Here is a 25,898-nt window from a genome sequence, read left to right as displayed (position 1 = left end):
TTTTTTTTTTTATTTAAGTAACTTTTTTTTATCTGAATATATTTTAAAATGTAATTTATTCCTGTGATCTCAAAGCTGAATTTTTAGCATCATTACTCCAATCACATGATCCTTCAGAAATCGTTCTAATATTCTGATTTGCTGCTCTAAAAACATTTATTATTATTATTGTTGTTATTATTATTATGTTAAAAACAGATAAGTAGAATTATTCAGGTTTCTTTGATGAAAAGAAAGTTCAGAAGAACATTATAAATGCCTTTATCATAACTTTTTATCAATTTATAGCATCTTTGCTAAATAAAAGTATTATTTTTTAACATTTCTATAATCCCCCTATATATATTATACTGTTATACATTATACTGGATTCAGTTATATTGGATAAATTATATTGATTATATCGCATCAATAAAAAAGCAGGCTTGGTGAGCAGAATAGACTTATTTTAAAAAAGTGTATATACTATATACTGTATAATGTGTACTACGTTAATAGTCAATACCCTGCCCAACCCCGCCCCCTCGCCACCGAAGCCCCGCCCCTCTAGAGGGTTCTCAGGCGGAAGTGCGCTCTAGGCTTTTTTAGTATGGACGCGTTCGCTTGACGGTCACGAGCTGTAGAATTGTAGTCCGCGCGAGCGTCATTCCCAGTGAAAATGAATGCGGAGTGAAGAGGTGTGCGGAGAGGGCGATTGTTTTGCGCTGTAGACGCGAGACGAATATGGGCAGCTGAAACCTCGGGAACGAGTGGAAACGAAAGGTTGAATGGTTACTTTATATCCCTCGCCAAAGTGTTACTGTAACCAGACTGAGGGAAGTTAAAGGGGCTTGCAGCCTCACCACAGTAACAGGATCTTGAGGGGCGCTGCGTGCTAACGAGCTACATGGGACATACTTTGAATTATTTAATTGCGGCTCGCGCAAGCGCGTATTGAGAATAATGACGCGCAGATGGTAGACTAAAGCGCGTTCATGGAAAACGGACATATTTGCGTTTGGGAAGGAAAAAACTGACACTGTTTCGAGCGTGTTTGGCCCCTCTCGTCATGCGGCGGTGGGGGAGGATCGGAGCAGGGACCTCGCAGCGGATTTCATGTTTCGCAACAATGTTAAAGCCCCACACCGAGGGATTATAAGGCCTCAAAATGACACTTGCTTTCCAAATGTGCGCTCGAGAAGTTGCGTATAGAGTTTGTTCTGCGAATTCCTATCGATAATAACCAAAGCAGAAAGCCCAAACCAATCTAAACTCATTAAACGGGAATGTATATATTAAGTAGCGTTGAATGCAGCTTGCAGTGCAGCATGCCAAGTCTGTGATCTGCGTTACTTGCTTGAATTGATCAGGGAACCGTTTCGCAAGCTTTTGTGTATCTTAACGCGTCTTTATGTGTGAAGTTATTTTGTGGTCCTCTGCGCAAATGGCGTCTTTCCCAGACTCCGACCTGCAAACATGTCCGCTGTGCAAGGAGCTGTGCGGCTGCTCTGCTCCGATCTCCTCCAATTCATCTACCTCCTCCTCGTCCTCCCAGACCTCCAACTCCTCATCTACCTCATCCACCAGGAGGCTGCACGTCCTGCCCTGTCTCCACGCCTTTTGCAGGCAATGCCTGGAGGGCCACAGGAGCCCAGGTGACCCTCTGAAGCTCAGATGCCCCACATGCGACCAAAAAGTGTCTCTGTCGGAATCAGGCGTGGACGCGCTGCCTTCCTCCAACTTTCTCTTCAGCAACCTGCTGGATGTGGTGGTCTCTGCTGAGGAACAGGGCAAGAATGGTCGGTCTTCATCGGTGGTCCATCACGGTGGTCTTCTGAGACCCCAGCACCTCTCAGACCCTCAGTGCAGCTCTTGTGATGAGGGCAACCCCGCTACCTCCCACTGCCTGGACTGCCAGGAGTACCTGTGCGATAACTGCGTCAGAGCCCACCAGAGGGTCCGACTCACCAAAGACCACTTCATCGAGGGGCTGATGGAGAGCTTACACCTGGCCAACCGCACAAACAACTCCAACACCCCGATCAACATCTCCCAGTCCTTCCACAACAGCTTCTCTATGCTGAATGTTTTCCAGGAGAGGATGGACTTCTGCCAGCAGCACGATAACGTGGTGAGTTTGTCTCCAAAGGTGCATTATATTTTAGTGCATGTTTCAATTATTTTGTTTAAAGATATAAAGATTTGAGCTGGCTGCTGAAAGATTGTAGGTTTGAACCTCACACCAAAGAACTGTAATTAGTGTACCGTACATTTCTCTGGATAACAACATCTGCTAAATACTAGCCTCATTGTCACAGATTCAACTTTGTGGTCAAGGATGTAACCATATATTCATGATTTTGGGGACCAAATGTAGTCATTTAAGAATGAACCATTGGAAAACCCATACTGGTCGACCACTAATCTGCGCGTACATGTCAGCTTCAATTTATATAGGGGGTACGAGTCTGTGTTGTGGTGCTTATAACTAAAATTTAATGCCGTTGTTGTTTTTAATCAGAGATTAAGAATTACAATATGAATTTAAATGTAATTTAATTTTGGTTTTTAAATACTATAATAAAATACTATATTATATTTATTATTTTCTCTTCTAAATGGTCTCAAATTAATGAGTAGGTTTTTAGGATGTTACGCATAAAATGTTTTGTGTATTTATCATATAATAAATAGCTATATCAGAATTTACTTATAATTAACTTTATGCATTAGTCTTGAGTATTGAAAACCATGTGTACTGGACTACACAAACTAGCTGCAAACAATGATCATCTCTATTTATGCATCACTTCAAATGGTTTCTATCTGTTTCTAATAAGTGCTTCTGTCATTTCAAAAATTCCTGACCGTGCATCTGTTTGAAGGTTTTAAATAACAGCCCTTTTTCCTGTTATTTTCCTGTTGGAAGTTAGTCTCTCAGACTTTGATCTCACTGTCACGATGCTTTCTAGAAATCAGCACTTTATATTTTTTACCAGTGTTATGGATTCCAATGCAATATGCAGGGCAGCTGCGTATAGTATAGCTTCAGGCGTCCATATGTTTTCTAGATTGATGTGAGAGCTCTCACTGCTGGTTCAGAAGTTGTTGTTTTTTTTTTTCCCCTCCAAGTCTTTATCTGGGACATGGTGTTCTCTGTTTGAGCAATGTTGTTGCTCGGTGCTGCATGAACGTCACAGGTCTATAGCATATAAAATCTTATTTGTGTTTTTACCTGTGGCCTTTGCACTGTGTATCATGTAGAAACAGACAAGCCTGATTGTAAAGCTAGTGCTGTCAACAATAATTCACTGAAAATATTGGAATATTTCAATACTGGAAGTATAAAGTAATTTAAAGTAGTCTTTCCACAGATTTAATTCCACTAATATTAATAATAAAGGCATTTTTGATAAAGGTATATAGTGAAGTGCAAAATATTTTATAATAAAGACATGTTTAGTTGAAAGTAAAAGATGGTTAAATTATTTATAATATATATATATATATATATATATATATGTATATGTATATGTGTATGTGTGTGTGTGTATGTGTGTGTATGTGTATATGTATATATATATATATATATATATATGTATATGTATGTATATAATATGTACTATTAAAAACTCCCTGCACATGGACAAAATGCAAAATGTGCTAGTATGTGGGTTTATTTTTAAAAAAATTAAAAAAAAAAGAGAGATATTCAATATTTTCAATGAGAAACATGGCATATTTCATATTAATAATTTTTTTTTGTTGAGTAATTTTTGTTAATAATTAAACTTAATTCAACAATTAAAAATATTAAAGTTTAAAATATTATTAAAACACTATACATGGAAAAGAACACAATGCACAAATGCATATATTTTATGTATGTATATATATATATATATATATATATATATGTGTATATGTATATGTGTGTATATATATATATATATATATATATAATATATATGCATGCGTTCATTGTGTGTTCTTATATATATATATATATATATATATATATATATATATATATATATATATATATATATATATATATATTTTTTTTTTTTTTTTTTTTTTTTTTTTTTTTTAATAAACCCACATACTAGCACATTTTTGTCCATGTGCAGGGAGTTTTTAATAGTACACTGGCCGTGTTAATTTCTGAATGCAGAGCGTGTCGTCATGCTAGTGGTATCAGCTGTGCGCTGTGAGGGCTCGTCCTGCATACCTCCCATATAGTACACAATGCAATGCACTGCACTGGAGCAGCCAGAAACACACTACACCATCTATCAGCCTTCCATACTAGAATGCACACAGGAGGACTCCGGTTTCACTGAGCCCTCGTGTTTTTAGAGCTACTGCCGTTAACATCATAGCTTATATGCGTGTTATACTGACAATCTGAACAAATAGACCTGTGATTTAATGCCTGGTGACTAAAAAGATGACATAATTCATTGTCACATTTGTAGCCTGCTGAGCATAAAGTGATCTCACTGAATAAGACTGTGTTTTTCAGAATCAAATTCTCCCAGGACAAATTATTGAATTATAAATTTTAGATTTAAGCTATAGATTTACATGTCATGTTGTTGGCTTCAGATGCGTAGGTTCTGTGTTTTATGGAAGAGGAATGAAGAGAAGTGTGTGTTTAGTAGATAAATATGAAATGATTTCTATACAGAGTGGAGTTCCTAACCTTAGTGGGGGGGAAACAGGAAGCTCTTGCTTGGAGGCTGTGTCTGTGGAATGCTATGACATCAGTTCCCAGAAGCCACCTGGGAAACCATTGGGATTCTCAATCATTGTCTGCATCTCTGTCTGGTTGGTTTGGTTGGTTGGAGTGAACTGATCTGGCCATTAGATGCTTTTTACATTCCTGTTTCTCTGTGCTTGCGTTAGAGGTAAAAACCTTCTGGTGAAAGGTCAAACAGTAGTAACATCCAGCCCAGTTCTGCTCCTAAAGCAATTGCGTTTACATCTAACATCGCTTTTAGCCATCATGACATCTGCTCTTTTGCTTAAACCAATTTAAACAATGAAACTGAAAGGCTTTTTTTGGATTGTAAGTCTGCAGATGTTAAAACATTTTGTGCTCATAAGTCTGAACACACTGAAACCTAACCTATAATCCTCATGTTCTCCTCTTTAATTAATGGAAGGACTAATGGTGTCCATCTCTTTGTTTGAAAGTAATTGCCTTTGCATTATTCATGCACTGTCCACGGTTTGCACTATCGACTCCTTTTGTTGCATAAAGGACTGGTCTATTAGGCTACATTTACACTGCAAGCCTAATGCCCAGATGCAATATTTTTTCCCATCTTTTCTTTTTTGTGTCACCCATTTACATTCACAAGACATAAATGACTGTGAATGAGTGTGTTCACATCAAGGTGTCATACATTTACATTAATCTTAATTATTTTAATATTGGCTTAAGAAAAGAAAATTAACAAAATTAGTCAGTGTGTGTTTTTATTTGTATTTCATTCTGGAAACTTTTTTTTATTGAAACAAGGGTTTAGAAATTAACTTTTTTACTCACCACCCAATTTGGGTATTTAAATGAAGTAACCAGCCATTCAGAGCTTCTACTGGCCACAGCCAAAATATCAAAAATAACCCAGATTATCTAAATCACTATTAAGTTTTAAATGCATAGTCATTAATAAATCCATCTGAGGCCTCTTTTTCATTGACATCCATTAAAAAGTGGACTTTTCTCCTACAGTTCCCTGGACATCTTACAGGTATCACACACATTGTACTCACAATTTATTTATTTTATTATTATTATTTTTAAGATGGCCATCTAAAAACCAAATCTAATCACTTGTATATAAGAAAAAAGTTCACTTCTAAACAGGGCTTTACGCTTGCTTTTCTTTTTAGAAGCATGCGTGCTCCGAACTTTAAAAAAATGTAGGCGCACAGTCAAAATTTTAGCAGCACCTTCTAATCAACAAACAAAAAATCTGATAAAAAAATTAGCCTTCCCATTACGAGGTGATATTTGACTCCTTAAAGTGATTTACAGGGGAATTTTGTATTGAATTTTGGCATTTACCGCTGATTACAGAATCGGCTTTACTGACAAAACGCGCAAGCATTTCGGCCGATACGTTTCGGTGCATCCCTAGAATTTTGTTTTTACCTTTGTAATGGCATTTTTCTAACTTTATTAAAAGCATGTCATCTTTTATGGCAATTTTTAAAAAAATGATATTTATAAGCTTTTAAAAAATTTAAATTAAAACAACAGAAATGAGAACAAGAATAAAAATAAGTTACCAATCAAATGAAATCAGTATTAACAAAATTAATTTGTACTACAGAGGTGGCACAGAAGAACACAAGTGCTTTGTAGGTGTATTTTCATATATTTAATGTGGCTCAAAGGTGCAATGAAATTCATAAATTCATGTTGAGATTAATATTTTAAATATAGGATTCTTAATATAGAAATATTAAATGATTTAAGTAACTGAAAAGATACTTTAAATAAAACTAAAACTGCCAGTAGGTGGCGGCAAGTCACTGATTTAATTACTGAATCATTCATTCGTTTGATTCATTCGAAGGGCTAATTCATTCGGGAATAAACAAGTGTCTTTATGAATAGGAAATTGAATTATTGACTCTCTAGATTAGTTTAAAAATGTACGTTCATTCATAAACGAAATACCACTGTGTTTGAATGGAAATGTGCAGCGGCTCAGTTGTGACTTGTTTCAAACCATTTTTGATAACAAAATAGAGCAAGTAGTCAGACAGTGTACGTCACTTAATATTAACTATTTGTTTATTTAACTGTTAACTGCTACTAACTATTAAATCAGTATCTCATTTACAAACTCCCTCATCTTAGTTCATTACGATCTCACAAAGTTCTGTTATAATCAACAAAGCTCTCTATGCTGCACAATGAATCTCTTAAGGCTCACACTACAGGATTTTTAAAATCCTAACGGATTATGAAATCTGGTTGCAGCGCCCACATAAGGAGAATCTTTGCAGATTGTCTTCCCTGAAATCTTAACCATGCACACACTCCAAGATTTGAAAATTGTGGCATCACACACTACAAGATATTATTAAAATTATCATGACAGAGGGAGCGCTTCACGTGATCTTGCGCAACAGATCGTCATTTCAATAACTAATGTTTACAATTGTTAGTTAGCATGCTAGCAGCTTTATGCACTCACTCACTGAGAAGATTTCACGCCAGAGCTTTCCTTGTTGCGTGCGGTTGTGGTATGTTTTCAACATATTATACAGACAGTGTTGCTACAAAAACATAAGAAGCAGTTTTCTCCATCTTCACTATCTAATGGACCGTACAGCAGCTGTTTTGTGGTCGGCATTGGCTGTTGTGAAAGTATTGACATAGTCATAGCCGTGATCATACTGATTTAAAATCCTGAATATGTTTGATATGATTGGGGTGGCCCGATTTGTGTGAGAGCAGATCGGGACGTGCAAGATTCAATCTGTGAACGTCTCGCGTTACCAGATAATCCGTGCTGAACATCAGGACCGATCGAAGTGTTCAACAAGATTTCTGCTCCGATTCTCGGGAGGGGAAAATCAGGGCAAAATCAGGCTATAAATCCTGTAGTGTGAGCCCGGCTTTATTTATACTCTCTCTACACTTTATGAAAAGATTTGTGAGATGTCTGTGATACATTACTAAACGTTGCAGTAACATGTGGAAACCTTTGAAGCTCCCCTCAGCGCAAACACAAATATGCTGATCGGGTCAGTCGCGCTGGCACTCCTAAATATATTTTCGTAGTCGCATGCAGTAGTTTTCAGTTGCAACATCCCAAATAGTTGTTAATGTTATATTAATGGAAAACTCTGTAAGTGGCACAACAGGACTTTGAACAGCCTCTGAAGTCGTAGATGGGAGTCACCAATAGATACAGAGTAGCACTACCAGTTTAAAAGCAACTTTTCATGGTAGTTATTGTTTTGACTTCCCTTTTTAACACTTTGTGGTACAAGGGTGAAAATGTAGACATGATGAATGGTGGACTGGTATTTAGTTCGGCATGGCTTACAAATTGACTTTAAATCATATGATATTCAGAATAGTACCTAGTATGCCATATGCTTACTGCCTGCTCTTGGGTAGTAGTGAAGCATGCATGGGAAAGCATAATATCTAAAAGCTTGTTGTCTTCTTTTGCTTAAGGCTGTGGGTTAGGGGTCATCCCAAATGGCCAGAATGGATTCTATGTGGGATTAGTTAGGTCAATGAAGTAGCATAGAGACCAGCCCCTACCCTGCTCTCTCTTGTGAACTATCCATCATTTTTGTGACACGAATGCAAATTCCATTCTCTTTTAGTTTAGTTCCCAACACGGAGTTGCTGGAGCCAAGGATGGAGGGATTGATTTGTTGGACACCATCCATGTTTCCATATTATTATATGGTAATCCTTTCTTTTGGCCCATGCTAAGAGCTAAGCCATGCAAAATATTGAAATCAACAGTCTGTCATTACGTAAACAAAATTACATTCAGTCTTTTTTTTTTTTTTTTTTTAATGTAGGAGATTTAATTAATTATGGATATTTGTCAATCAAGAGATTATTTTATTACAACTAACAGGTTTCAACCTTTTTTTTTTTGCGAATACAGTAATACACTACCATTCAAAAGTCTGAAGCCAGTAAGGTTTCTTTAACTCTTTTATTTATTTTTGTGTTTATAAAATTAAATTTATACAATTTAAAGCAAGTATGCATAAACTTGACCAAAAATGACAGTAAAGGCTCATTAAAAAATCTGTTTAATAAATAAATGTTCTTTTTATTAATGAAAGCATACTGAATAAAAAATATTAAGCAGCACAGCTGTCAGAATTTTTTTAAAATAAATTAGATTCTTAAATTTATAAAAATAATTTTTTAATAGGAAAAAGAAATTATTTTGAATTTATATATTTCACAGTATTAGTGTTCTTCATAAGACTTTAAAAAAAAAAAAAAACACAAAAAAAAAATCCTACACCAAATTTTGATTAGTAGTGTAAGTATTTTTTTTTTTTTTTTTTTTTTTTTTTTTTTTTAATTAATGCCCAAAATGCATGACCCAGAGAAAAAGTAAGTATTCAAAATAGGAAAAGGAATGGAAAAATGACCAAATTCTGACTCCCTCAACTGCAAATATGACCCAAATCTACTGCGATTCAGAAAGGCCAAAGTAACACATGAATGTTTTATTACGCTGATCTAATTCAGCGTTAAGATAAAAATTTTATCACTGACAGTTGTCTTGCTGCTCGTCTCCTGCCCTGTCTTTTGGTGTCTTGAGAACTTTTCATGGCTCGTATCTGGATTTAGCAGGGGGTGTTCATGAACGCGGGCCAGAAGAGCTGTTCAGCATGCGTTTTACAGCCCTGTCTCAGGAACTCCATTACCCTGTGACTCTTTGTTTTTAACCATTTTCACGTGCACTCATCTGAGTGCTTTGATATGGAATCTGGTGGCCCACATTTAAAACAAACTGAACTCTCAGCAACCAAGACGCAAGCCATATGGAGTAGAAAGTCTTTCAGGGGTTAAGAGGAGTTTGCCAAAAGGGTTTTCCTCCGATTGAGGCGAAGTCCGAGAGGAATGTGAACTTGTCAGCACATTATGCAGCAGATCCCTTGCTGATACAATGTCTAGCCATCTATAAGACTTCCTCTAAATATTTCCCCCATATGTGGTCAAAAACAGACATTTCTGTACTCTGTACAGTTTTATGAAGAGCATCTTTAACAGAAAGAGCTTTAAATATGATTTTAACATTACTTGGACTGTTCCATCCTCCCCCAAGACCTTCTTGAAAGCGTTTTAAAAGTGTGTCTGGCCAGAGGCTCTGCCCAGAGCTGTAAAGCAGGATGCAGTGAAAGCGCAACATATGTCTGAACATTTAATGCTGTCAGAGAAAGAAAGACAGATGTAGCCAGTCAGGATGCAAAAAGGGAGTGCACTCAGTGGAAACTTTTAGTAATTCCACCAGTCAAAACACTCCGCAGCAAATTTTACCAGACGTCCCACTTCTTCGTCTAGACTTAAGGCTCAAACAGCACGATTTTATTAACAATCATGTAGGATGCCATTTGTCACAAATGGAGGCAACAAACAGACTTTTGGTGTCATGGATGGCAGATGAATTTTATGAGCTTGGGTTGATATTAACCTGCATGTGAGCTCGCTGAATTTACTGCTTCATTCATGGAGATGCTGGAAATGCCATACTGAAATACAGTAGCGTGTGGAAAGACAGTGGTGCATTCTAATGCAAGCAATTCAAGCCCTTTCCAAGTCTGATGACTTAATTAGAACTGTTCAACCTTCACCTCTGACATTTTTACGTAGGTATATGGAACGTAGACCTGCCTGGATTTGTGTGTATGCTTTGAGGGGTTTAGCGGCAATCCAGATGGAGTTTCTTCTCTTGTTTCTGTAGCATACATACAGCAGTGCCACATGGAAGTGCTTCGTAATTTTATATAAGAAACCTCTGGCAGCTTATCAAAAAAGTCGTTATGTTATGCAGACCATGTTTTGAGATAGTGATGGGTCTAGAGACTTTTTGTCTTTGTGTGTGTATTTTGTTGTGCTCCTTGTGGCAGTATGCTGATCTTAAGACAGGAAGTTCACTGGACTGATTGGACTGGAAGTTTTTGTAGCATCTGAATCGTTTATTTAATCAGATTGAGGGTGTAAATATTTACATTTGAAATGCTAAGCAGCTATGCAAAAAGTTATGCAAAAACACTCTTTTATAAGGTGTTTTAACACAGTTGTGTGGCCGCAGTGTGTAAAAACAACCAGTAATGGCAAAAATCCACTCACTAATTTTTTTTATAGTCCCAATAAATCAACAGCCTTTCTGAACATGCCATTTCAGATTTCTCCCTACGATGACGTCATTGTAGGGAAAAAGTCCTGCCCATTTGTGACAATCTCTGCCTTATTAGCATAGACACAGCCCTGAATGAGAAGCATTCCACCATTAACTGTTTCCTTGCTGGAGATACAATGTCAGCACCAAAGAGGCATTAGGAGTGTTATGTTTTGGGATGCATTAACGAACATGGGAGTCTCAATAGACTTCCTCGATCTGAGCCAGTGAGGACACTGTGGCTAAATTTCTTTATCAGAGGAAATGTCCCGGTGGAAAAAAAACTGTGAAATCCCCTATGTGTTTAGGGATCAGACCCAACGTTTCCTGCACCAACGTCAGCTCCAGACAAAGCAGGTATCACACATTTGTTTTCCAAATAGCCTTTCTGAAAGCGCTTCTTGGCACTCTGTAAGACTAATGTTGCTAAAGCTACCATTGTCTCTGCATGTTTTCACCAGGGTTGCCAGGTTTTCACAACAAAACCAGCCCAATTGCTACTCAAATTTAGCCCAAAAGTAGTCCAGTCACGTTCCAGAGGGTAAAATACACGTTTTTACCCCTGGTAAATTAGCATTCCAGTGGCTAAATATTACCTTATCGGGGTCGCTATAACCCGCGGACATGAAAAACAACCCTAACGTAGCCCAATAATGTGGGAAAACCACGGACTTGGCAACACTGGTTTTCGCTGATGTTGCCTTCACGTACTACTAGGATGATTGTAAATAGGAATATGGTAGTTATAACTGCATATGAAAGCAATGTGAAGTCGACCGCCTGAATCTGTCGAGCTCATAATCACAAATGGGACTTATAAAGTTTGTGACAGCACGGGATGGCACCATGAGAACAGCTATGTTGTTATTTTTATCACGTCGTCTGTGAAATCATAAATGCGCATTTATTATGCACAGTACAATGAGATGACTGACTTTTAAACTGATTCTGGTTTGAACATACAAGTCTGAACTCACTGCTGAGTGTGTATTTTTTTTTACAAACAGAAACGGTGCGTTTTGGCTCATACCCTAAAAGTGGCAATTTCAACAAGCTATAAATATGATCTGTCAGGTAGTTCGAGCTAAAACTTAACATACACACACTGGGGACATCAGAGACTTCTTTTTACATTTTGTAAATAGGTGCATAATAGGTCACCTTTAAAGCTGATCAATTTGAGTGTTCCTCCAATTGAGGAGGCTAGCATCTGAATTGTTTTCAATGGTAGTGCCACATTTTTTTAAAACACTAGGAGCGTGGTGAGCACAGAGCGTCTTTTTTTTTTTTTTTTTTTTTTTTTTTTTTTTTTTTTTTTAGCTATTTATTATTATCATAGTTACAACAGTGTCTCAACTAACTCACAGGTAGGCATTTTCAGCAGAGTGTCTGGAGCTTTCAGCTGGATAAAAACACTTTGGTAGAGACGCAGCCTTAGTGAAGTCCTGTGGTTTAGAGTGGATATTTGCAGTTTAAAGCTTTCACTCTTAAAGGGGTCATCGGATGCCCATTTTCCCAGTTGATATGATTCTTTAGGTTCTTAATGAAAAGTCTACAATATACTTTGGTTAAAATTCTCAAAGGTTGTGTAAAACAACACCCTTTTTACCTTGTCAAAATGAGCTCTGCAAAAATCATCCCATTCTGAGAGATTGTTCCTTTAAATGCAAATGAGCTCTGCTCTGAGAGATTGTTTACTTTAGCCGCATTTAGTGCGCCTAACTAGCACGTTATTAGGAAAGATGATTTCAGAAATTCATTTAAAAAAAAAAAAAAAAACCCTTATACTCACTTCTGCTCGGTGAATCTGGATCACGAATGATTTGCACGAACATAGACTCATTTCCTTCACAAACAAATGTAATCCACTGCATCTTCAGTGGCTTAGATGTCGGGAGTAAATGACGACCACTATGTTCATTATTACGTCCAGCAACACAACACCTCAATCGCTCAATCTGAGATATTCTTGTCTAACTTACATCCCTGCTCCAGCATCGAAACAATGAAGGTCGGACTGTTACAGCTGATCTGAGGTAAGACGCTCATGTCAATCAACTATCGTGGGAGCAGCCTCCGACAGGCATCTGAGAATGGCACGATTTGAAAAAGGGGATATTATTTTTACAGATTAAGTAAGAACCACTGCATGGATTTTTATCATTATAGGGTAGATTTGTACATACACTGCCAACACACATTAATGTTCAAACAACATGTAAAAGTGAAGTTTTCATCCGATGACCCCTTTAAACCAAAACAAGTGAAAAGGCCAACATCAACAAAGACTTGAAGCCTGTCACGCAAAGTATGATGTACTCATTGATGATATCCAATTCCATTTTAGCTCAACTGCTACTCCTTATCTGATTCTTTCGTTATTTAGCTCATATGTGAGGTTATATGTAAGCTGAGATTGACTGTTGACCCAGTCAATGCTAATAGTTGTTGTACCAGCATCTCTTAGTCGGGCACTTAAAAGTGCAAAGGAAATACGTCTCTTCATTCAACGAAAACAGACCAAACCTCAGCCACCTGCGCGGCATGTCTGTACAAACTCATTCACGCTTCACTAAAACACTCACACATACACACGTGTGCGCTCTGGAATCCAATGTGCCAGGGGCCCAGCTGATTTTGTGTTTGCCCCTCAGGAGCAGCCAATAAGGACATTTAAATGAGTAGACACCTCCCACAGCGGGTGGGAGGGTGGAGGGCCATGTGGTTCTGTGTGTGTAGAGAGAGAAAATTTTGTCCATGTGTGTTTTGGGAAGAGCAGAAACCTCAAAGGGGATGTGTGACTTCCCAGAAAAAAAGATTAGGAAGCACAGGGCAGTTTAAGTTTGCCTGACGGTTACTTCATAGTGCTTAAATTAGCGTGGTCCTCTGTGATCTTCAAACAGAGTTTTGCCCTTTACCCTTGACTTTAAACCTGCAGATGCCTATCATTCATGATTTAGTGCTTCTGTACGTAATTTGTATAGAAACGTATAGAAACATTTATGTTTAAAAAAGGGGTACATTTATATTTTGGGTGGAAAGAAATAGGGAAAACGTTTTGAGTTTCTATTTGAGTATAGCCTTGTGCATGCAAATGGCTGGGATTGGGCATACTCGCAGGGACAGTATGCTTTGAAATAATATTTCACATCTTCAAATGCATTTTATTATTTGTAGGTCACCAGCCACCCAATAATAGCAATAAGCTTTGCGCTTTTGGTACTTGTATCATAAAACAAAGTCTCAGCTTTCAAATTCAGATTTATAGCGAAATACAGCCAAATATGTCTTAAAATAATGTTTTTCACACTCTTTAGTGTGGAGTTATTCTTGTAATTTTTATTTTATTCTCAAAATATTTTGACTTTATTCTCGTAATTTTGACTTTATTATCAAAATATTTAAATTATAATTTTTTTAAATGTGGCACTTAAATGCCATTTGTAGCATGTAAAGGCATTTTGTATTTTTAAGAAAGGCATGGCAAACTAAACAGAGATTGAGGCTTTCAGAAAAAGAAAGAAAAAAAGAGATTTGCAAATGATTTGCTGAATAACAGAATAGCATGGCTGTTCTCAAAACAGCTAGAGTGTGTTTATGTGTGTTACGGGGTTATGTAACAGCGAGTAGCCCATGTGATTTGTGTATGATTTGTGGGGGCTAGCATATATACTGGTCAAATTTAAATGTAATTATACACCTGTAAATAAAATTGTTCATAAGGTACTTGGGTCTGCTCACAATTTCTCGCACATGCATACAGAAATCAAACTCCTAAAACAGCTAAATTGAACCGCATATGCCCAGCGTTTGAGGGAATCGTGGTTTTTTTTTTTTTTTTTTTTTTTTTTTTTTGAATAACCAGAGTTATATAGTGTCCATTAGCAATCACTGTGGTATTAAAAAAATATACTGTATTATAAAATCTTTGATTTTGCAGCATGTTATTTCTTTAGTATATAGCCTTTAACATGATGGTATTTGTTCTGTTGAACAGGTGGGTAAACATCCTGTTTGCAATTAAGAAATACTCTGTCATATGGGTGCAAATCTATTCCCAATCCATTATTATGATACTTGGGCCATGATCTGATACATAGTCTTTTCTTTTGTTTTTCATGAAGTATTGATATACTCTGCAATAAAGAAGTCTTTTATTATACTGCAGTAATGTGGCATCACTTAGAAAAGCATGTTTTAGATAAAACTTCTAGGTAATGCCATAAAGTGAACACACATGCTCGTCTAAATGTTGTCGAGACATTGCAAATCTGTTCAGATACGTTTTCTTTCAACATAGGGATTGAAATGTGTTTTCCAACATTGATTGTTTTTGTACTTCCTAAGGTATGCATCACAATTACTATTGTTCATACTTATGGTTGCAGATTTGAAAAACCATTATCTTAAGTGTTAGGCTTCAGCACATTCTTCATCTTGCAACATTTCTCCTTGTATGCAGTAAAATAGGAAACAAATTACATTGAAGAAGAGACCATAGTCATATGATTGGAATGTCAAAATTGGAGATGTGATGGTTAATAGCTGAACAAAACTGAAGCTTCGTTTAGCAGGACACTCCTAATTGTTTCTGAAAAATTAACTAGCTTGCTCTCTTTTTTTTTTTTTTTTTTTTTTTTTTTTTTTTGTTTACCTTCAACAAGAGAAATTTTATCTTTCCACACCTGTTTTTGAGGAAAAACTGGTGGATGCCAAAGGCACAACAAGAGGCCCTCCTCCGAGAGAGAGAGAGAGAGAGAGAGAGAGAGGTGGTGGGGGTGGGGAAGAGAGAAAGAAAGTTGAGCCCAGTGTAGAAGATATTGTGTGAGATAATGGACACCAATGCACAGGCAGGAAAAGAAGCGTGTGTACTTTGTCAAAGATTTATATACTGTCAGTCGTTACAGTGATGGCTTTAGCGTACAAGAGGAGAGGCCAACAGTCAAGTTATCCTGTGCATGTATAGCACACTAGAGGAAAAAATGCATCAGCCACATAGCCAAAGAAAATCCCCATTCCCTCATGCTGTTTTCCACATCACTGGGGCCAACAAATCCCTGTAAAATGTATATACAAATAATAAGGCAAATTATAATCAGCAAAGAATGCGTACAGTCAGATATTTAGCTCACACAGACCTTAACTCTTAATTTTTTTTGGTCAGTAACACAGTCCAAAAAGAAACTGATATGGCGGAACAACAATATGAAACTGCAACGACACAACTGGTTTAAACAAAGACAAATATATTTTATTGGTTATAACTTCTGAAGAGAAACAGTGCAGACCCAGGACCAATATAAAAACTTCCTAGTGTGCATGTGTTGAGTGCCTTGCTAACAAACAGAGTATACTTCTGTACACATACATCATCCATTCACCTTAAAAATGAAGTGTACTTCAGGTTTAAAGGAGAAGTCCACTTCCAGAACAACAATTTACAAAATTTACTCACCCCCTTCTCATCCACGATGTTCATGTCTTTCTTTCAGTTGTAAAGAAATAGTTTTTTGAGGAAAACATTTCAGCATTTTTCCCCATATAATGGACTGCTATGGTGCCCTGATTTTTAACTTCCAAAATGCAGTGTAAATGCGGCTTCAAACGTTCCCAAATGCGGTTGTAAACGATCCCAGCCGAGGAAGAAGGGTCTTATCTAGTGAAACGATCGGTTATTTACATAAAAAAATACAATTTAAATACTTTTTATTCTCAAACGCTCATCTTGCCTTGCAGTCCTTGAACTCTGTATACTCTGGCTCAAGACAGTTAGGGTATGTCGAAAAACTCTTCAAAAATTTTTTTTCTTCAAAAATCATTTAGAAATCATCCTACATCATTGCAGAAGTACCGACCCAGTCTTTGCAAAGTGAACATGCGAAAAAGATCAAACACCCTTAACAAAAAGTGTAAAACAGCGATATAGGATGATTTTGAAGTTGAGGGAGAACATGAGATGGGAGTTTTTCGACATACCCTAACTGTCTTGAACCGGAACAAAAACAGTCCAGACAGCGTTTGACATTAAAAAGTATATAAATTGTATTATTTTTTTTTTATTAAAATAACCTATCGTTACGCTAGAAAAGACCCTTCTTTCTCGGCTGGGATCGTTTACAACTGCTTTTGGGATCGTTTAAAGCCGCATTTAAACTGCATTTTGGAAGTTCAAAATCGGGGCACCATAGCAGTCCATTATAAAAAATGAAGTTTTCCTCAAAAAACATAATTTCTTTACAACTGAAGAAAGAAAGACATGAACATCGTGGATGACAAGGGGGTGAGTAAATTATTTGTAAATTGCTCTGGAAGTGGAGTTCTCCTTTAATAGTTACATCATGGAAATTATTCGGGATTTTACCACGAAACGCTTCGCTAATAATGTCCATGAGAAACAGTAATGCAAAGTCAGATCCACCAGCCCTGCAGATATAGTGGTGTTACACATTGTCCCTGTGAAACTTGATGTAATTGAACAGGGCCATTGCTGCAAATGTTTCAAATGGAACATTAGAATCTTGGGTGGTAGTTTCCTCCCACCAGCTCGCTGTTGCTTCCTGCTAATTCCAGTCACTCTGAAAAGCTGCTTCCCAAAAAGTGCTTCCATGTGACCTCTGTACACACTAGCGCAGTTGTAGCATCTGGTCCACAGAGAGGGGACCCGCTTTTATGAGCAGGTAACTCGAGTGGAATCACAACTCTAGATTTACACACAGCTGCTGCCGCCGTATAGCCCAGTGAGATATAATTAGCGTTTGATCTGGTCTTTGGTAAAGTCATTAGGTTGCAGGAAGGCGGTCTAGCGGGTTTTGAAAAGGAATACTGTACCTGACACTGAGCTTGACTACGAGGAAGGTGGAAAATTTGTTTGGGTGATACGGAGTTCAGGCCAATTACACGGTTTTAGCTTTTAGTTATTATTCTCAGGAAGTATTACCCTAAATGGATCCGGTTAGCTTTTGATGCACGTAATGCACCTTAAAAAAACAACAAACTACTTTTTTATTTATTTATTTATTCATTTATTTATTTTATTTTATTTTTTCTTTTCTTTCTCTTTTTTTCTTTTCGTTTTTTACATTTTGGAACGTTAATAAGAAGGCTTATCCTGAAATTCCTGTTAAAGCAGTATATATAAATTATATTTAAAACAACAATGAAGTGACTCCTAAATTAGTCAGATGAGTGACACAACAATAGGCTTCAAGCAATCCATCAGCAGGCTGTCAGAACACAGGAAGCCCAAAGCAGGACTGAATTCCCATTTCGGGGGAGATCTTTTGCTTATTGCAAAGACTTTTTAAAAGAGTCCAGATTCTTTGTCATTGCATAAATTCCTACTCTTTAAATTAGGTGTTAAGTTTGGGGCAGAATATACTTAGTATTAGTATGCATTGTATACTACTAGATTTGCTCATATTTTATAATAATCATAGTTTTATAAATTGTTTATTAGATGGTAGAACCTTGACAAAGACACCATGTAAGCAGCTAAAGCACAGTACGTCAACAGGCTAATTTTAGTTACATTAATAAATAAAATTGAATAGATAAATTTGACTATATATACACTACCAGTCAAAAGTTTTTGAACAGTAATATTTTTAATGTTTTTGAATTAATTAATTTATTTTTATTTAAAGAAGTCTCTTCTGCATACCAATCCTGCATTTACTTGATCAGAAGTACAGCAAATACAGTAATTTTTATTTTTTTATTTTTTTTAAAGTATTTTTTACGATTTAAAATGACAAATGTTCTATTTGAATATGTTTTAAAATGTAGTTTATACCTGTGATTTCAAAGCTCAATTTTTATCATCATTATTTCAGTCACATGATCCTTCAGAAATCATTCTAATATTCTGATTTACTGCTCAAAAAATGTATTATTATTATTATTATTATTATTATTATTATTATTATACTATGTTGAAAACAGCTGAGCAGAATTTTTCTTTGGTGAATAGAAAGTTTAGAAGAACAGCATTTATCTGAAATGGAAATCTTTTGTAAAATTATAAATGTCTTTTTCACTTTTGATCAATAGAAAAGCTATCCTTGCTAAATAAGTGTTAATTTCTAAAATTTCTTTCCCCCACAGAAAATTATACTGACTCCAAGCTTTTGAACGGTATAGCGTATAATGTTACAATATTTCAGATTAATGAGCTTTGCATCTTTCTATTCATCAAAGAATCCAGAAAAAAACTCTTAATATTGATAATAGTAATTAAAAAATATTTCTTGAACAGCAAATCAACATATTAGAATGATTCTGAAGGATCATGTGACACTGAAGACTGGAGTAATGATGCTGGAAATGTAACTTTGATCACAAGAATAAATAACATTTTAAAATTATATTTAAATAGAAAGCAGTTGTTTTAAATAGTAAAAATATTTCACAATATTACTGCTTTTGCTGTATTTTGGATCAAAAAAAAAAAAAAATGCAGGCTTGTTGAGCAGAAGAGAATTCTTTAAAAAAAACATTTAAAAATCTCACTGTTCAAAAACATATATAAACATATATAAACATATATATATATATATATATATATATATATATATATATATATATATATATATATATATATATATATATATATATATATATATATATATATATATATATATATATATATATATATATATATATATATATATACACATATAAAAACACAAAAAAATTAAAATTCAAAGTAAGCTAGTCACAGGTACCTTACAAGTTGCTTGTTAGATTATTTGTACTCATACCCTGGTAGCTATAAAATCTATTTAATGTATGGTACTTAACACCATACATGAAAATATTCTTTATCTTTAGTTTTATTTTGTCTCTTGTCAGCATTAAATGTTCTGGGTTTGAGTGTGCTTATATAACGCAGGCTTATATGTGATAAACACATCTCCCTATTATGTGTTACTGTAAACATTTATAGTCTTGGCAGGTGACCAATGTAACTGTTTATGAGCTCTATATTATAGAGTGGTTTTAGTGTAAGCATGGCCTTTTCCTTTCACATACAGTGATTAAATCTCATCATCCGACTGCTTCCTTTTCGCACTTGTTAAATTAAGTTTTACACTTTATTTTATTTTAACTAACTTTGGGATTAAACCTAGAGGAAAACATTTACAATTTGGATCAACATGCATGTCAGTGTATATATAAACACACACTTCCAAGCGTGTTTTTTTCCATTTCCAACTTCTTTAAAAAAAAACCCCATCAGAATGTTTATATCTAGTCAGTCTTTCTAAAGACACTTCAAAGGATGATTATGTCCCCATTATCAGTGTTTGGGTCTCTGAGGGTTAGAAAAACTCAATTGTAATGCATTTCACAATTGATCACTGAATAAATTGGACTGCAAATCAGTTAATTTTACACTGTCTCCTGTTTTTCTTTGCAGGTGCTGCGGTTTTTCTGTGACAGCTGTGCCGTTCCGATTTGTAGAGAGTGCAGCTTGGGTAGACATGCGGGTCACAGTTTCACCTACCTGCAGGAAGCGCTGCAGGACTCCAGAGCATTGACCATCCAGCTGCTTGCAGACGCACAGCAGGGCAGACAGGCTGTACAGGTTAGTGAACAACTACAATCTCTCATAAACAGACATCAGCACAAACACCTGCTGGGTATTTTAACAGATACTTCTTTCTTTATCCTTCCTGCTGTTTAACTTGGACCTCAGTGTGTTTTTCCAGGTGCAACACGACTTCCACTCACTTTATTTTTTTCTTACTCTGAATACCAAAAGTAATAAATAAAAGCAATAAATAGATGAACAAATAGAATTTATTGCTTGTTCCTTACTGTGGTGTCTTTATGGTCCACTGTCATTGTCAATGCTTCAGTGTCATGTTGAGCTGTTGTTTTTGGTATAATACACTCAGAAATTTGGGGTCTCTCTCTTTTTTATTTTTTATTTATTTATTTTTTTTTTTTTTAAAGCTGAAACTTTACTTAAGCAACGGGCATTCAGTTGATTTAAAGTGACAGGCACTTACAGTGGAAACTAAACAGTATGTGAAATTGCTGTTCTTTTGAACACTGTCAACACTTGATTAGTAATAATTGATAATGAAATACAATTGATAACATGTAATGTTTCTTGAGCACCAAATCAACATATCAGAATGAGTAAAGGCAGTGGAGAATTTTTATCTTAAAATATAACTCTTTATTTTAAATTGTATTCTTATTTATTTATTTATTTATTTATTTATTTATTTCAAAAAGAGATGCATTTTAAAAACATTGAATAATTCCTAACCCGAACTTTTGAAGTGCATTGTATGTTATGATTATTCTTATGAAAGAAATGACAAAACAGTCCTAGGCTTTAGTAGCTCTGTATCTACTATTGATCCTAAAAGGAATAGTCCAGATCAATACAACTTAAGCTCTTTTGACAGCATCTGTGTCATGCACAGGTTTAACACACATAAAAAAAGAGCAAGTGTACAGCATTAAAATAAATGCTAAAAATATGAGTACTAGGGCTGTCAAATGATTAATCGCATGCAAAATAAAAGCGTGTTTACGTGTGTGTGTGTGTGTGTGTGTATTAATTATGTATGAATACACACACATACATGTATGTATTTGAAAAAAAAAAAGTTATATACACACAAAAAAAAAATTGTTAATTGTATACATGCATGTGTATATGGGTCAAAGATGTTAAGATGTCCACATCAAAAGAAATTTGCAAAAGTGATTTTATGTCCATAGAAAGCACATTAAATGTGTCTACTTTTAAGGTTTCAAATACATTTTTAAAAAATAAAATGTAAAAATTTGGTTAAAATAATGTTACGTTGTCATTCAGTGTAACACAATATATATTTAAAAATTCAAACTACATGCTTATTCTGACTTGTACATATTAAAATATATACAAGAATAAGGGAGCATATTACATTCTATTGAGTAAAAATTCTTGCTGACAAATGGGCAAAACCTAAGATGGTGGCAAATTTTAAAAAAGGAAGAATTACAACTAATTAGTATTTGGGGTGAAAGTAATTTGTCGTTTAATATGTCATAAATTGATTTTTGGTTGTAAATATACCTGACAAGATTATTACACTGAATGACATTTTAGTGGGTGTCTTCTGTAAGTTAGGGGAAAAATGTGTGATATTTATTTCCTGCTCAGAAAGACAAAAACAAAAATGCAGTAAATTTAAACAGAAATTTATTTATTTATTTTGGAAAATCAACAATTTAACTTGACCCTTACATACATAAATATACACAATACACACACATTTTATATGAACACAAACTTGTATTTTACATCCGATTAATTGTAATTAATCGTTTGACAGCCCTAAAGAGTACTTGCCAAAAGTACAGCCAAATAAATAAACATGAAATGTAATTTAGTAGTAAAAATTTGGATTTTTACTGGCCAGCAAACATTTTTAAATGGAAACTGTTTAAGTGAATTTATAGTAATAGTTATTGTTTCTGCTTTAAAACATTTCAGTGAAGTTGGCTTATAAATGTCCATTGTAAATTCATTTCTGTTGTTTTTTTTAGGCTCAAATGTTCCTTTCAATGTAAATTATTTCCACATTTTAATTTCAATGCTCATTATTTTGTTACTGTGTGATTTCGGACACACATAAACACACTGCATGACTGCGAGTGAGGGTCCTTCCCTCTGCTTTGTGGAGGTAAAAAGAGGCTGTAGAATCAAGCTGACTTTCCATTAGCATCACTGTGCGTGCCACCCCCACTCAGCCTGAATGAAGATAATAGAAGAGAGGGAGGGGCAACTGTTCCAGTGCTCGGTTACTGCCTCTATTCAGTGTCCTGATGGCCCTAGCAGGGCGGATCATTAGTCGAACACAGAGGAAATGTTTCTATTTCTCTGACACTCTTCAAAGAGACACTACGGCTGAGGGGTGGGGGGAGAGAACAACACGCATTAGGGCTGTTCAAATCCATCCTTCTCCAGTGACATGGAGTCGGTTGGCAGGGAAACCCAAAAGTGAATTTAAAAGTGAAAGGCAGAAGAGATGGGTTTTAGTTAAAGGAAGGTACTAAAGACAATGGTTTCCAATAGCGGTTTATGTCCCTTAGCCTTTTTAAAATGTGCTGGTTACATTTAAATATGCCACCAACTATGTTCCCACATTTGGTTTGCATTTGTCTTATTACATATGACAAAAAATAAATAAATGAATAAATAAAATAAAATCCAATTATTTATTTATTTTTATTTTTTTTGGTTTATGAAACAAGAAAACACAGAGGCAAGGGAAATTACAAATTGTATTTTTTGGTGAACTGTCACTTTAATTTGTAACAGTGACATCAATGTACCATAGTACTGTTTTAAATGTTTTCCATGGAATTTTGCATTCTGTTGCAGTATATGTTAGTAATATATTTAAGTAGTGAGCTAGCATTCCATTCCAAACATAGCCTATGCATTTAGACTGCAATTATCTAAACCTGTTCAGTCCTAAAGCGTCATCAGGCTCTGCCGCACAGCATCGTCTGAAAGAGGCTGACCTGTGTTTTCATGAGCTTGATTGGCTACTTGTTCTAGTGTGTCTCTAATCCTGTTACTGGATGGTGTAAATGGGAAGTCTCTAAACGTTTATAGGTTTGAAAGCGCATGCAGGGTTTTAACAATGGCTTCAGCCTGGGGCCGTAATCTCTATTCTGGAAGCACACTGCCCATGAAGGGCCCGCTCCATAACCAACCCCTAACAGCTTAGTCTTCCTTAGCGCTGCATAATCTCATTTGCTGGATTTTAGCCTGTCATTTTGCAGCTGCTTATTCCATTCACCCCATTCCTGTTTCTAAATCTTGATTGGTTTGCACTTTTGTGATTGACATCTCAATTTTAGAATGGGGGATAATATTTTAGCTAGAGGACATTTGGAAATATGGAAGGGGGGTAGAACCTTAACAGTGCGAATTATCTAGCAAATACAATTGTTTAATGTTGTGGAATTTCATTTTTGAAATTTTTAAAATACATTTATACAATTGATTTTTAATGAGTGGTAAAGAAATGGTACAATTTTGAAAAACAATTGTCTGCAACGCACATACATACAAAAAGTAAACATTTAAACATTTTTAAATATTTAGATCATACAATATAATGTAATATAATGCAGCAGCATTTACTTAAATATTTTGCCACAAAGAGATTTCAGTGCAATGTTACATTTGTGTCTGAAAAGTAATTTTTGCATCGTTGTTAATGCATTTGTTTAAAGATTATGCTATAGGCTGTAGAGCCCTGGATCCTTTGAACCTTGAATTTGACTCGGGTTAGGTAATCTGCTCCACAGTAAATGACATTCTTTCCCACACCTTTTTCTCTTAATGGATAAACCCCTTGACCCAGTTCATGAGACCAACAAGTCCTTTAATTTCCTCTCATTGTGTGATTTATTATCTATAATCTTTGAAACGTACCACAAGTGTGGAGCCGATGTTGACAGAAAAAAACAAACCAAAAAAAAAAAAAGACTTCCCAGTCAGGATCACTTAAATAGATTTAAGTGGAAACCCTGAAAGCACAATTTTGTTTAGTGTGTTATGATTCTGATAATGTTAGATTGGTGGACAATCTAGATATCACCTAGGTAGGGCTGTGTACAAATTGCTGTTTAAACAAATGTTATAGGTCATTGTACCCAAGATAGACCTTTTATCCTCCTTTTGTGTAACATCACAAAGAAAGCCCCCATGCTTTGTTGGATCCTTTCAAATTAAGACACATTAGCATTCACTTTTGGTGTAGTAGGTTTTTATTTATCAATTTATTTATAAATATTTTACACTTTATAGCTGTAAAGTTGCAGGACAAAAAAAAAACAAAAAAAAAGAATTGGGTCCCACCAGCTCCTAAAACTTTTCTAGAAGTAAAATTACTAGATCCAAATTTAAATGTTGCAATAAATGTACTATATGCCATGGCAACCTAAAGAACACACACCTTGTTCAAACGTGTAGATGGATGAATTGATTTAGGTTCACAGTTATCCGGCACATTTCCTCATATCTTTTTAGTCTCAGTGTGCTTTGACGAAAACTGGTGAAGGTAGACATTCTGAAGTTGTTAGCAACTACAGCAAATTACCTGGAAAAAAAATGTAATGAATGCAAATCATCACAAAGTTTGTGGTTCTTATGCTACTGTGTTTAAAGGGGTCATGACATGAATTTTTTCATTATTTTAATGTTCCTCGAGGTTTACTTATAATGTTAATAAAGTTTTTTTCGCACAAAAAAAAAAAAAAAAAAATTTATATATATATATATATATATAATATATAAATATAATCCCCTTTTTCAAACCAAGCCAGTCTCTGATTCTAGTTAGCAAGTTTTGCAGCTAACGTAAACAGAAGCAGAGCTTCCGATGACCCCTTTAAGGCCTGTCAGTGATCGCCCACTGTTATGATTGGCTAGCGTCATTGCTTAGGAAACAGTGTCAACGCTCCCTTGCTATTGCATGATAATGTTTTGACAACATGATCAAAATAAAACTTTCATTTCCAGACAAAGCATTATGCAAAGCATTTACTAGTCATTTACTGTATGTCAAAAGATAAAAAAAAAATTGGTTCATAATCCATTAAAATGGTAGCATATTTGTATTTATGTCTTTCTGGTAAAGTTCACTCACAGTCTGTAGCTTTATAGCACAATTGTGTGCAGTTATATCTTTACTCATTTCTAACTGAAATGTCCTCACAAGAGTTCATGTGTCTAAACCCTTTCTTTAAATTGTCTTGCAGCTGAGCATCGAGAAAGCACAGGCCATTGCTGAACAGGTGGAGCTGAAGGCTAAGGTTGTGCAGTCAGAAGTAAAAACCATCACTCTCCGTCATAAGAAAGCTCTGGAGGAACGCGAGTGTGAGCTGCTCTGGAAGGTGAATGAATGAACAAACATTAATTACCTTTTGAAAGTCTGTCTGCATATTTTATAACCGTGAAATACTATTTGTAACATCTGGAAC

General features: G+C 35.5%; 1 protein-coding gene across 1 annotated transcript in view; it reads left to right on the top strand.

Moving 5' to 3' along the window:
* Nucleotides 1–577: 577 nt before the first annotated feature.
* Nucleotides 578–25,898, top strand: part of trim71 (tripartite motif containing 71, E3 ubiquitin protein ligase) — a 31,215-nt gene continuing 5,894 nt past the window's right edge. The window contains exons 1-3 of the mRNA XM_051131373.1: nt 578–2,110; nt 20,311–20,478; nt 25,677–25,811. Coding sequence (XP_050987330.1) covers nt 1,391–2,110; nt 20,311–20,478; nt 25,677–25,811 — 1,023 coding nt within the window. The 5' untranslated portion in view covers nt 578–1,390. The remainder of the gene's footprint in view (nt 2,111–20,310; nt 20,479–25,676; nt 25,812–25,898) is intronic.

The sequence above is a fragment of the Labeo rohita genome, chromosome 16 (assembly GCF_022985175.1).
Source record: "Labeo rohita strain BAU-BD-2019 chromosome 16, IGBB_LRoh.1.0, whole genome shotgun sequence".
Taxonomy (NCBI): Eukaryota; Metazoa; Chordata; class Actinopteri; order Cypriniformes; family Cyprinidae; genus Labeo; species Labeo rohita.
This window is presented reverse-complemented; position numbering and strand designations above follow the sequence as displayed.